The 12,793-nt window shown below is 46.4% G+C and overlaps 1 protein-coding gene across 12 annotated transcripts in view; it reads right to left on the minus strand.

Moving 5' to 3' along the window:
- The window catches only part of DGKI (diacylglycerol kinase iota), a 300,508-nt gene that overhangs the window by 121,457 nt on the left and 166,258 nt on the right, over positions 1–12,793 (minus strand). For 11 of the 12 annotated variants that reach the window (XM_073567545.1, XM_073567544.1, XM_073567546.1 and 8 more), the window contains exons 7-8: positions 4,339–4,410; positions 926–1,042 (exon numbers count right to left, since the gene is read on the minus strand). In XM_073567545.1, the coding sequence (XP_073423646.1) occupies positions 926–1,042; positions 4,339–4,410 (189 nt within the window). The remainder of the gene's footprint in view (positions 1–925; positions 1,043–4,338; positions 4,411–12,793) is intronic. The other variant, XM_073567536.1, reaches the window with a different exon arrangement.

The raw sequence follows: 12,793 nt of genomic DNA on the forward strand, positions 1-12,793 counted from the left end.
TCAGTAATGTAATGTATGTACACAGTGACTGCACCAGCAGAATAGTGAGTGCAGCTCTGGAGTATAATACAGGATGTAACTCAGGATCAGTAATGTAATGTATGTACACAGTGACTGCACCAGCAGAATAGTGAGTGCAGCTCTGGGGTATAATACAGGATGTAACTCAGGATCAGTAATGTAATGTATGTACACAGTGACTGCACCAGCAGAATAGCGAGTGCAGCTCTGAGGTATAATACAGGATGTAACTCAGGATCAGTAATGTAATATATGTAAACAGTGACTGCACCAGCAGAATAGTGAGTGCAGCTCTGGGGTATAATACAGGATCAGTAATGTATGTACACAGTGGCTGCACCAGCAGAATAGTGAGTGCAGCTCTGGAGTATAATACAGGATGTAACTCAGGATCAGTAATGTAATGTATGTACACATTGACTGCACCAGCAGAATAGTGAGTGCAGCTCTGGAGTATAATACAGGAGGTAACTCAGGATCAGTAATAGTGCACACACACTTCAAGGAGATTGTAAGCTTTAGATTACAGGTTTCCATCAATCATGTGGAAGTTGTCCATGACACCTGCACATGCAGCAGACAAACTCTAGATTACAAGGTCTTCTCTCTTCTCCGTTTCTACATGCTGATAGTTTCCCACGCACACAGTCATACGATGCAACATGGCTGGTGTCATTAGCACCGGTACACGGGAGGGGCTGACATGTACCTACACTTCAATCACAATGCAAATCCAGGGAAAAGTTACCAGCAATGCAACACTCACGGGGCCACATCACCGGGACGGACGATCCATCTATATCATGCGTTTTTTTGACACTCAGATTGTACATACGGGCGCTGTCCTGGGCAATATCAGGGCAGGTGGAAAGACCCTCACAGACAAAAAGTAACATGCAGTTACCTGAGGTTTCTTCACCTTAATGATCCAGCTTGGGGGGACTATGACGGCCGCGTGGGCCCCGAGGGAGCAGGGCTCCTCGATATGATGGAGCAGGAAGCAGGTGACCTTGTTGTGAAACTGGACAGAAACAGACAAGGGAGAGACAGACGGGTTACATACGCCAGACTGGGGTAGTACCACAGGTGTAGGGCCCCAAAAGTCATAGATAGTATAGCGGATGTCAGCAGGGTAGATCACCCACTCCCTACCAACCAAAGAAAGCTAAGAAGGGTAGATGTAATGGGGAATGATGGGCCAAATTTTGTTCCCATTATGGTGCCCTACACTTTACATTTAGGGGTCCCCAAATATATCTGGTGTCCACTCAGACTGCAATATATCACCAAAATGGTCCCAGAAGGGTTGAATCTGACATTGTTATCCACTGGTACAACCCTTCATGGCAGGGCACAGACCAGCTTCGTCGTCAACTAGACGTTTGCCCATCCTTATTGGACATGGTTGAAAAATATATTTTCCGAAAATCTTTTCACAAGACATACGAAACAAACTTAGAATTTATTGTACACCCTGTTATTCCTCCTGGAAATTTATGAACAAATAAACAACAGGTCGTTACCGTATTTCTAGATAGAATAACAAAGGGAAGACACAAAGCAAAGCTCTAAGTATATAAAAAAGTTCTGGAATTGATTTCTTTTTTTTACAAGTAATTACGACCACAGACTTGGACTGATAAAGGAACGTGTGGCACCCGCTATATATAGAACCAGGAGTTACACGGTGACAATGAGACTTTTCTGTACGCCGCGGCACCATCCATTATAATTACAGAGCACCGGACCTGTGTGGGCACGCGGGAGGCTTCCCATGGCTAATCGCCGCCGGGAGAACAGAGCGAGACTGTCATTACACGGCATGGTCCACAGTAATTCCGGGGTATATAAAGCGCCCGTTCTCTGCTCACCGTCTCCAAAACGCAGGACGATATTGCTCTGCTCAATGGTACAGACATGAAACTAATTTCAGAGAGTGGCGGAGTGGAAAAAGAAATGGAGACACTGGGGATGGAGTTATAAAAAGTGGCAGCGCAGACCCTAAAAATGAACCCCCGCCTCAAGGCTTTTAAGCCCCCGTGTCCAGGTTTGTCCTGATGAAGAGGTCCTTCCTGCGTGACCTCCAAACGCGTTGACTTGTAAACCTGTTCTAATAAATGTTTTAAAGTTCACCGATTATTTGATCTGAGCAGCGCATAAGTGATACCCCAGCTTCTTTTCTGTATCTGAAGCCCCCGTAAGCACACATGCCTTGGAGTCGGCGGCATGTGGACTTTTTATTATGCCCATTTATTTGCCTCTCTGACGCTGGACAAATCTCTGCCAGCTCCAGGGCCCCTTTGGTCCTCGTACAATTTGTCAATCATCAGGAGCGCACTGTCCCTTTGCCAAACAGGAAGCCTTGAGGAAGGGGAGCGAAGAGCTCCAGAAGATAAGAAGATGAAACAACCCCTTTAAGTGCTTACTGCAGGTTACCCTTTAAATTTCTAGCAAAGAGAGGGCAACATCATCAATGTAACTATTGTGCTTACTCTGGGGTTGCCATGGCAGCATCTAACTGCTGTTTATGAAAATTCCATCATGTGACCTTTAACTGTTTTTAATTTGTTCATATGATTGGCTGTCACATGTTGTTACTATGACACCTCCAGAGCAAGCACAATGTTAAGGCTGGTTTCACACTTGCGTTGTTTTGCGCTGTATTTTAGCGCTAAAAAACGCATGCGCTTTTTTTCCCTATATTTTGCATGGGATGCGCTTATGTGCGCATACACAAGCGTTTGTATGCGTTTTTAGGCGCTTGCGTTTTTTTGTGGTGTGCGCTCGGGCGCACAAAATGCATCCTGTTGCATTTTTTGGGCGTCCGACTTGCCTCAAAAAAACGCATGCGCGCGCAATGCGTTTTTTTACAGTAAGACACCCATTGTAAGTCTATGGGTGCGCATGTGCGCATTGGCATGCTCATGTATGCGTTTGTTTGCGCATGCGTTTTTTTGTTGAGCATTGGTTAGACAATGGAAATTAGGGGTTTGGGTTAGAGTTAGGGTTAGTTAAGAGGGGTTAGGGTTAGGGTTTGGGTTAGGGTTAGTATGGTTTAGTTAAGGGTTAGGGTTTAGGGTTAGTTAGGGTTTAGGGTTAGGGTTAGTAGGGTTTGGTTAAGGGTTAGGGTTAGTAAAGTCATGGTTTGGGTTAGTGTTAATCCTAACCCTATCTTGACTTTTTTGGTGAGGCCAACTAATGTTGGAAAAAAATGCAAACGCGGTAAAAACGCACTAAAAACGCTGCATTTTTTTCATGCATGCGCATAAAAATGCTTGAAAAAAAACGCAGCATTTGTATGCGTTTTTTCCATGCGTTTTTTTGCGGGAAAAACGAGCTGCAAAAAAAAGCAAGTGTGAAAGTAGCCTTAGAAGCATAATTAAAAGCACAAAGTCAGTGCCACCACTTACTTTGCGTCTAGCGGTGTAACCTGGAGCTCATGAAAAATGTAGAAAACAGGGATCGTATTTGGGCCCTTTAGGCTACAGGGCCCGGGAGCAACTACATCTCCTGTGTTTATATGAGACCGAAGGGAATTTGGCCCATGACGGACCCCCGAGTGTGATGTGGCTACTAACTCTGCACCTCATATAGCTATAATGTTATAAACCCCCTCCAGATCCCTTTTATCCTTTTCTAGGGATTGACAAAGACAGAATAAAGGTTTCGCCTAAACACTTTTCTTACAATATGGGGGGGAAAAGAGGAAACATGAAAAGAACAGAGATATGGGAAAAACCAAGATTAATGAAAGGGGGAGAGACAGTACAAATTTCCATACTTGCTTTTTATTATTTTAACATTAGTGTCCCTTTAAGGAGTAACCGTCGTTTTACATTTTATTCCATAAATCAACAGTACATATGGAAATAAAAAACTTTGTAATACATTTTATCAGAGAAATCCGCTTCTTTCTCTTCCTGGATTGAGCGTTCACTTTCAATTTATGGGTAAAATCTGTATTGAACTGAGGCAGATTACTTACATTACCAAGACAGATGACAGTTGGTGCTCTTAAGATTCAATGGAGGAGAAAATAACAGTTACAATTCTCCATAGAACTTTATGAGCACAAAACGTCATCTACAATCTCAGTAAAAGGAAAGTCTGTATTCACTGAAGACAGATTTTACCGTGCGTGATGAAAGTGAAAGCTAAGTACAGGAGGAGGAGAAAGAAGCAGATTTCTCGGATAAGATATATTACAAATTTTCTTATTTCCATGTGTACTATTGATTTATGACATAAAACTTAAAGGGACAGTGACACTTTAAATCACTTTAAGTCCCGCAATTCTCTACTATTAACGTATCTCACCGCTTGCTTGCACCACGAGCAGCTGATCGCCACTATTTCCTTACTGTGGAATGAAAACTTCTGCTGAAAACCCTGCAGACAAATGGGGAAAAAAAAACGAGATTAAGACAAAAAAAGAGGAAACGCGACCCAATCAGGATGTGACTTACGTTATGGATGATGTGGTGAAAACTGCTGCACTGCATTCTGGGAGATGTCATTTACGCTGTATCTTCCAAAATTCAGCGAAGCAGAACGATGCGGCACCCTAGCCGCGAGATATGAGATCAACCGGGATCATAGCGAACAGAAAACTGATTTTTGGATGCAGCTTTGGATGTGACTGCAGCACAAGCTGAATATAAAATATTCACTGAAAAGTGCAGAATCAATCCCTTCTCCATAAAACCATGTAAGGAGCCGATGAATTTCAGACTTCAGAAAAAAAAATAATGTATTTACGTGAAATACCGATCTAATATCTGAGGATTTTACTGAAACGGCTAATCATGATTTAAGTGCAGAAGAAATGACTCAGATCCACAATCTCCTGACTGACAAGAGGCGAAAACTGAGAAACACAAAATATCTCAGAAAATCCCCAGATAGAAATGATTCAGTGATTGGATCCAATCTTATCCTGCAGGAAGGATGGTGCAAATGTAGTTATATTCCTGTACATAGGGGGCAGTATTATAGTAGTTATATTCCTGTACATAGGGGGCAGTATTATAGTAGTTATATTCTTGTACATGGGGGCAGTATTATAGTAGTTATATTCTTGTACATGGGGGCAGTATTATAGTAGTTATATTCTTGTACATAGGGGCAGTATTATAGTAGTTATATTCTTGTACATGGGGGCAGTATTATAGTAGTTATATTCCTGTACATAGGGGGCAGTATTATAGTAGTTATATTCTTGTACATAGGGGCAGTATTATAGTAGTTATATTCTTGTACATAGGGGAAGTATTATAGTAGTTATATTCTTGTACATGGGGGCAGTATTATAGTAGTTATATTATTGTACATAGTAGTAGAATTAAGTAGTATTCTTAAGAACCTGGTCCTATGGCGGCGCTTCATCGATGACGTCATTTTCATTTGGGCAGGAGGACCTACTTCCCTAATTCAGTCTTTAAATAATATTAATGAAAATGATTTCTTTTTAAAGTTTACGGCTGCTACTAGTACTCAGAGTATCCATTTTTTGGATTTAAAAATCTTTATTGACAAATCTGAAATACATACTTGTACTTTTAATAAACCTACAGACGCTAATAGCTTCATTCCAATTGATAGTTGTCATTTACCCAGCTGGCTTCTAAATGTCCCGAAAAGCCAGTATATGCGGGTTTACCAGAATTGTTCTAATTCCTTGGATTTCGATAATGAGGCTGATTCTTTAACAGAAAAATTTGTAGAAAAGGGGTATAGTAAAGACCTAAGGGTCCAAAAAATCTGTTACCCAATTGCTCTGTATCACTTGTTCTTCTGAAGGGGTTATTTATTTAATTAAATGCCCCTGTGATAAATTATATGTAGGTCGTACGAAACGGCCATTAAAAATCCATATAAGTGAACACATTAGAAATATAAAAAATAATTTTGTAGGTCATCCACTTTCAAAACATTTTATAGATTACCATAGGGGTCAGACTAAGTGTATGGAAATTATAGGATTTTTAATGGTACCACCACCTTGGAGAAACGGCAATTATATAGCTCTTATGTCTCGTATGGAGACAAAATGGATTTTCATATTAGACACTCTTATCCCGAAAGTGTCACGTCACCGTCAGACTCGGGGCCTGCTGTTCCGCCCTCAGCCACTAGGAGGCGACGGACTGTCACGCCGCCCTCGGGCTCGGGGCCTGCTGTCCAGGCCTCGGCTACCAGGAGGCGCCGGACTGACATGTCATCGTCGAATTCAGGGCCTGCTGTTCCGCCCTCAGCCACTGTGAGGCGCCGTGGCTCGCGCCCGAGTAATGGCGGCAACAGTGAAAGGGCTTCAGCGCAGGCGTCTAGTGGACACAGACTCCGCTCCTCTGTCAGTCATGAAGGGGTTGGTGCATCGTCATCAGGTCTGGTCCTGGGGGCGGTCCTGATGACATCATCAGCCCGGGAGCCTGTGAGTGATGACCTGATCCCTCAAATACCTTTGGACTGGGCTTGCAAGCCGCCGGATATATTCTTGGTTTCCTTGCGTGTTACTGTGTGAATTGCTGTTGACTGACTCTGACTTTTGCCTGGACTTCTGACTCTGCTTCTGCCTAACGATTCTGTACCTCTGCGACTCTCCTGGTTTATGACTCTGACTTCGGCCTGGACTTCTGACTCTGCTTCTGCCTAACGATTCTGTACCTCTGCGACTCTCCTGGTTTATGACTCTGACTTCGGCCTGGATTCTGACTCTGCTTCTGCCTAACGATTCTGTACCTCTGCGACTCTCCTGGTTTATGACTCTGACTTCGGCCTGGACTTCTGACTCTGCTTCTGCCTAACGATTCTGTACCTCTGCGACTCTCCTGGTTTATGACTCTGGCTTCGGCCTGGAATCTGACTCTTCTACTGTCTACTGTTTTTGTACCGTTGCTGCCTGACTGGTTTAGTCTCGGATATCATTGCCTCTGTGTCCTGTATTGGAACACCTTTCTGGCGACCGTCCTGCTCTGGTCATTGCTCCTATTCAGACAGCACCTCCTGGGCTCTGCTATAAATCCAGATCCCTGTATAGGGGTAAAGGGTCTCAGTGTTTCTCGGGGTGCTGTCTGGCTGCAGTCCAGACCGCAGGCAGACGTCACATTATATCCGGCCCAAAAAAATAAAACTGCTCTTGTGTCTATACTTAACACATATAAAAGCAGTTTTCCTTACCTTTTTTTCCCTTCCTCCTGACTGAGCTGATTCTTGGCCCAAACACCTGTTACACTGCACAGCCTGGAAGGTCACTCTCAGGCTCAAGCATGCTGCAGCCTGGAAGCTTCAAAGAAAATGCTGGCTGTTGGAAATCCACATTCCTGGAGCATCGCCCCCTGGACAGCGCTGGGGGTCAGGTATTGCCCGCAAAAGCGGCCAAACTGTTGTTACCAGTTTCCCTTTCTTTTGCTAAGAAACGTCTGTGTGTGAAGGCTTATGTGGATTGTGGTGCTGCCGGCAACCTTATGGATTTTTTATTTGCTAAGAGTCTGGGTGTACCTCTGCTAAGGCTTAAAGCGCCTATTCAGACTATTACAATTAATGGTACATCTATAGACCAGGGAGGCGTGGAATTCATTACTGCCGAAATTTCTATGTCAGTGGGGACATTACATAACGAACAAATGTCATTTTTTGTTATACACAATTTATCAGATCCAGTTGTGTTAGGCATGCCATGGTTGCACCAACATAATCCGGTTATTGACTGGCGCATAGGTGATATCGTGCGCTGGAGTCCACGGTGTCAGAATCACTGTATGTCACTGTCAGTGAACCAAGTTAAAATTAAAAACCCCTCTATTCCATATGCATTCGGAGATTATGAAGATGTCTTCTCCATAGTGGAGTCTGAGAAACTACCTCCTCATAGAGAGTACGACTGTCCTATAGACTTGGTCCCTGGTGCCCGTCTCCCTAAGGGGAGAATATTCAACCTCTCGGGTCCGGAGCGTGTAGCCATGAATGACTACATAGCAGACAGCCTACGTAAAGGCTTTATTAGACCTTCCACCTCACCTGTAGGAGCTGGGTTTTTCTTTGTAGAAAAAAAGATGGTGGACTCAGACCCTGCATCGATTATCGTGAGCTGAACGCAATTACTGTAAAAAATCAGTACTCGCTCCCACTCATTCCTGATCTGTTTAATCAGCTACTGGGAGCCCGCTGGTTTACTAAACTTGACCTCCGGGGGGCATATAATCTGGTCCGCATAAGAAGCGGTGACGAATGGAAAACGGCCTTTAATACACCTCTTGGTCACTTTGAGTACCTTGTAATGCCGTTCGGACTCAGTAACGCACCTGCCGTATTTCAACACTTTGTCAATGACGTTTTCAGGGACATTTGTGGGGTGTATGTCGTCGTGTATCTGGATGACATTTTGATTTATTCTGCTGACCCTGTGACACATGCTCAACACGTCCGTTCGGTATTGCATAGACTGCGAAAAAACTCCTTGTATGCGAAATTAGAAAAATGTGTTTTTTTTGCTGAAGAGGTACAGTTCTTAGGGTACATGGTCTCAGGCAAGGGGTTCCGCATGGACCCTGCCAAGATTCAACCCATTAAGGATTGGGTGCAACCCAAGTCGCTGAAAGCACTGCAGCGGTTTTTGGGATTTGCGAATTATTACCGCAAGTTTATCAGGGGTTTCTCTGAGATTGCCAAGCCACTCACGGACCTTACCCGGAAAGGGGCGGACGTGACTAATTGGAATCCTGAGGCAACCCGAGCTTTTTCTACACTAAAGGAGTGCTTTGTGGCCAACCCGGTGTTGATTCAACCAAACTTGGACCACCCCTTTATTGTTGAAGTAGATGCCTCCGAAGTCGGAGTGGGAGCAGTGCGATCACAAGGCACTGCATCCCTCACTCAGCTTCGCCCATGTGCGTTTTTCTCCCGCAAATTCTCTGCCACGGAGAGAAACTATGACGTCAGTAATCGGGAATTACTGGCGATCAAATGGGCCTTCGAGGAATGGCGCCACTTCCTCGAAGGTGCCAAACACAAGGTCACTGTTATTACAGACCACAAAAACCTAACCTACCTAGAGTCAGCTAAAAGACTAAATCCCAGGCAGGCTAGGTTGGCCTTGTTTTTCTCCAGGTTTGATTTTATAATCACCTTCCGCCCCGGGACTAAAAATGTGAGGGCAGATGCCCTCTCTCGCAGTTTCTGCCCCACACAGACCGAGGACTGTGAACCAGTCCCAATATTGGCTAATGGAATCGTCGTGTCGGCAGTGTCTTTGGACCTTCTGGAGGAGATCCGTAGGTCTTCAGAGCAAGTTCCTGACACTACGCCCCCCTAAAAATTGTTCGTTCCGGCTAACCTTCGTCTGCAGGTTCTAAAAGAATCACACGACTCTGTCCTGGCAGGCCATCCGGGTCTCAATAATACCACCAGGTTGGTAACTAGGAACTTTTGGTGGCCGACGGTGGTCAAGGACTGTAAGGACTATGTTTCAGCGTGTGAAGTCTGTGCCCGCGCCAAGTCCCTCCATAGTCGCCCTGCCGGCTGGCTTCAGTCCATGCCCACCCCTGAGAGTCCATGGACCCACATCTCCATGGATTTCATTACAGACCTGCCGCCATCAGATGGGAAAACTTGTATCTGGGTGGTGGTAGATAGGTTCAGCAAGCAGGGCCATTTTATTCCCCTGTCTGGGTTGCCTAACTCTGAGACTTTAAGTAAGTTGTTTATCCTGCACATTGTACGTCTGCACGGCGTTCCGGCAAATATTGTGTCCGACAGGGGTACCCAGTTTGTCTCGAAGTTCTGGAGGGCATTCTGTAGACGCATTGGTGTGGAGTTGTCCTTTTCTTCGGCATACCATCCCGAAACTAATGGTCAAACTGAGCGTACTAACCAAGCTCTGGAACAATACCTCCGCTGTTATGTGTCAGGACATCAGACCGATTGGGTGGAACATCTGCCATTGGCTGAGTTCGCCCTCAATAATCGATATCAAGACTCCATTAAAACTACCCCTTTCTTTTGTAACCTTGGACTACATCCGCGCTTTGGGTCGTTTTCGGCCAGGATGTCGGAGCTCCCTGGGGTTGAGCAAAATATACATCGGCTAAAAACGATTTGGTCTGAGGTTAATTCAAATTTGAAAGGGGCTCAGGTTAGACAGGCTTCGGCTGCAAATAGACGACGATCTAAGGGGCCGCACCTGGGAGTTGGCGACAAGGTTTGGCTCTCTACAAAAAATATCAAGCTTAAGGTACCGTCCGCCAAACTAGGTCCCAGGTTCATCTGCCCATACGAAATTATCGAGGTGGTTAACCCAGTAGCCTTCCGCTTAAAACTTCCACAGTCATTCAAATTGCCTAACGTATTCCACGGGTCTCTCCTCAAACCTTATCGTTCTCCCATTCACCCTGTTCAGTCCCCTCCTCCTCCTGTTTCGGTCGGGGGAGCTCTGGAGTATGAAGTTCAGGGTATCCTTGACTCCCGCCTTGTGAGGGGCTCAGTACAGTATCTGGTACACTGGAAGGGCTACGGCCCAGAAGAAAGGTCCTGGGTTCCTGCGGGGAACGTCCATGCCAAGGCATTAATTAGGAGATTTCATCTTCTTCACCCTGACAAACCGGGTTTTGAGGGTCCAGAGGCCCCTCCTGGAGAGGGGGGTACTGTCACGTCACTGTCAGACTCGGGGCCTGCTGTTCTGCCCTCAGCCACTAGGAGGCGACGGACTGTCACGCCGCCCTCGGGCTCGGGGCCTGCTGTCCAGGCCTCAACTACCAGGAGGCGCCGGACTGACATGTCATCGTCGAATTCAGGGCCTGCTGTTCCGCCCTCAGCCACTGTGAGGCGCCGTGGCTCGCGCCCGAGTAATGGCGGCAACAGTGAAAGGGCTTCAGCGCAGGCGTCTAGTGGACACAGACTCCGCTCCTCTGTCAGTCATGAAGGGGTTGGTGCATCGTCATCAGGTCTGGTCCTGGGGGCGGTCCTGATGACATCATCAGCCCGGGAGCCTGTGAGGGATGACCTGATCCCTCAAATACCTTTGGACTGGGCTTGCAAGCCGCCGGATATATTCTTGGTTCCCCTGCGTGTTACTGTGTGAATTGCTGTTGACTGACTCTGACTTTTGCCTGGATTCTGACTCTGCTTCTGCCTAACGATTCTGTACCTCTGTGACTCTCCTGGTTTATGACTCTGGCTTCGGCCTGGAATCTGACTCTGCTACTGTCTACTGTTTTTGTACCGTTGCTGCCTGACTGGTTTAGTCTCGGATATCATTGCCTCTGTGTCCTGTATTGGAACACCTTTCTGGCGACCGTCCTGCTCTGGTCATTGCTCCTATTCAGACAGTGCCTCCTGGGCTCTGCTATAAATCCAGATCCCTGTATAGGGGTAAAGGGTATCAGTGTTTCTCGGGGTGCTGTCTGGCTGCAGTCCAGACCGCAGGCAGACGTCACAGAAAGGCCTTAACAGCGATTTGGAACTGTTTGGTTTTCTTTAATTAGAATGACCTTGAAGGGTTGCATAAAAGGACCCTATAACCAGAAAGGACCATCCCTGATGAAGGAAAGCGTTCTTTCCGAAACGCGTTAAAAAAAAAAAGGATGTTTTTTGGTCCTTTCTGCAACCCGTACTTTATTCAGCCAGCGGCAAGCTCTAGTCACATGACCATCCGTGGTACGCTAGGTCCGGCTTCTATTTACCTAATAGCAGATCTGCAGCTGCTAACTTAGATGACCGGGACCTTCTTTACAACTAACTGGCGTAAGTATCTCCGATTTCCTACAGAGATATGTTCCGCGCCGCTCTCTAGCATCAGTGTTTTACTTTGGACCGCAGTTGAACACGGAACATCAGCGTCACGCCAGGTCCTGCTCTCTTTATCTTAGAGAGCGGAGACGCCACAGATTACGGAGACATGGCATTATATAGCCTGAGCGCGGCTGAACACGGGACATCAGCGTCACGCCAGGTCCTGCTCTCTTTATCTTAGAGAGCGGAGACGCCACAGATTACGGAGACATGGCATTATATAGCCTGAGCGCGGCTGAACACGGGACATCAGCGTCACGCCAGGTCCTGCTCTCTTTATCTTAGAGAGCGGAGACGCCACAGATTACGGAGACATGGCACTAAATAGCCTGAGCGCGGCTGAACACGGGACATCAGCGTCACGCCAGGTCCTGCTCTCTTTATCTTAGAGAGCGGAGACGCCACAGATTACAGAGACATGGCATTATATAGCCTGAGCGCGGCTGAACACGGGACATCAGCGTCACGCCAGGTCCTGCTCTCTTTATCTTAGAGAGCGGAGACGCCACAGATTACGGAGACGTGGCATTATATAGCCTGAGCGCGGCTGAACACGTGATATCGGTGTCACGCCAGGTCCTGCTCTCTTTATCTTAGAGAGCGGAGACGCCACAGATTACGGAGACATGGCACTATATAGCCTGAACGCGGCTGAACACGTGATATCGGTGTCACGCCAGGTCCTGCTCTCTTTATCTTAGAGAGCGGAGACGCCACAGATTACGGAGACATGGCACTAAATAGCCTGAGCGTGGCTGAACACGGGACATCAGCGTCACGCCAGGTCCTGCTCTCTTTATCTTAGAGAGCGGAGACGCCACAGATTACGGAGACGTGGCACTATATAGCCTGAGCGCGGCTGAACACGGGACATCAGCGTCACGCCAGGTCCTGCTCTCTTTATCTTAGAGAGCGGAGACGCCACAGATTACGGAGACGTGGCATTATATAGCCTGAGCGCGGCTGAACACGTGATATCGGTGTCACG

This window comes from Dendrobates tinctorius, unplaced genomic scaffold, assembly GCF_039654945.1.
Source record: "Dendrobates tinctorius isolate UK_male_01 unplaced genomic scaffold, ASM3965494v1 ptg000020l, whole genome shotgun sequence".
NCBI classification, from domain to species: Eukaryota; Metazoa; Chordata; class Amphibia; order Anura; family Dendrobatidae; genus Dendrobates; species Dendrobates tinctorius.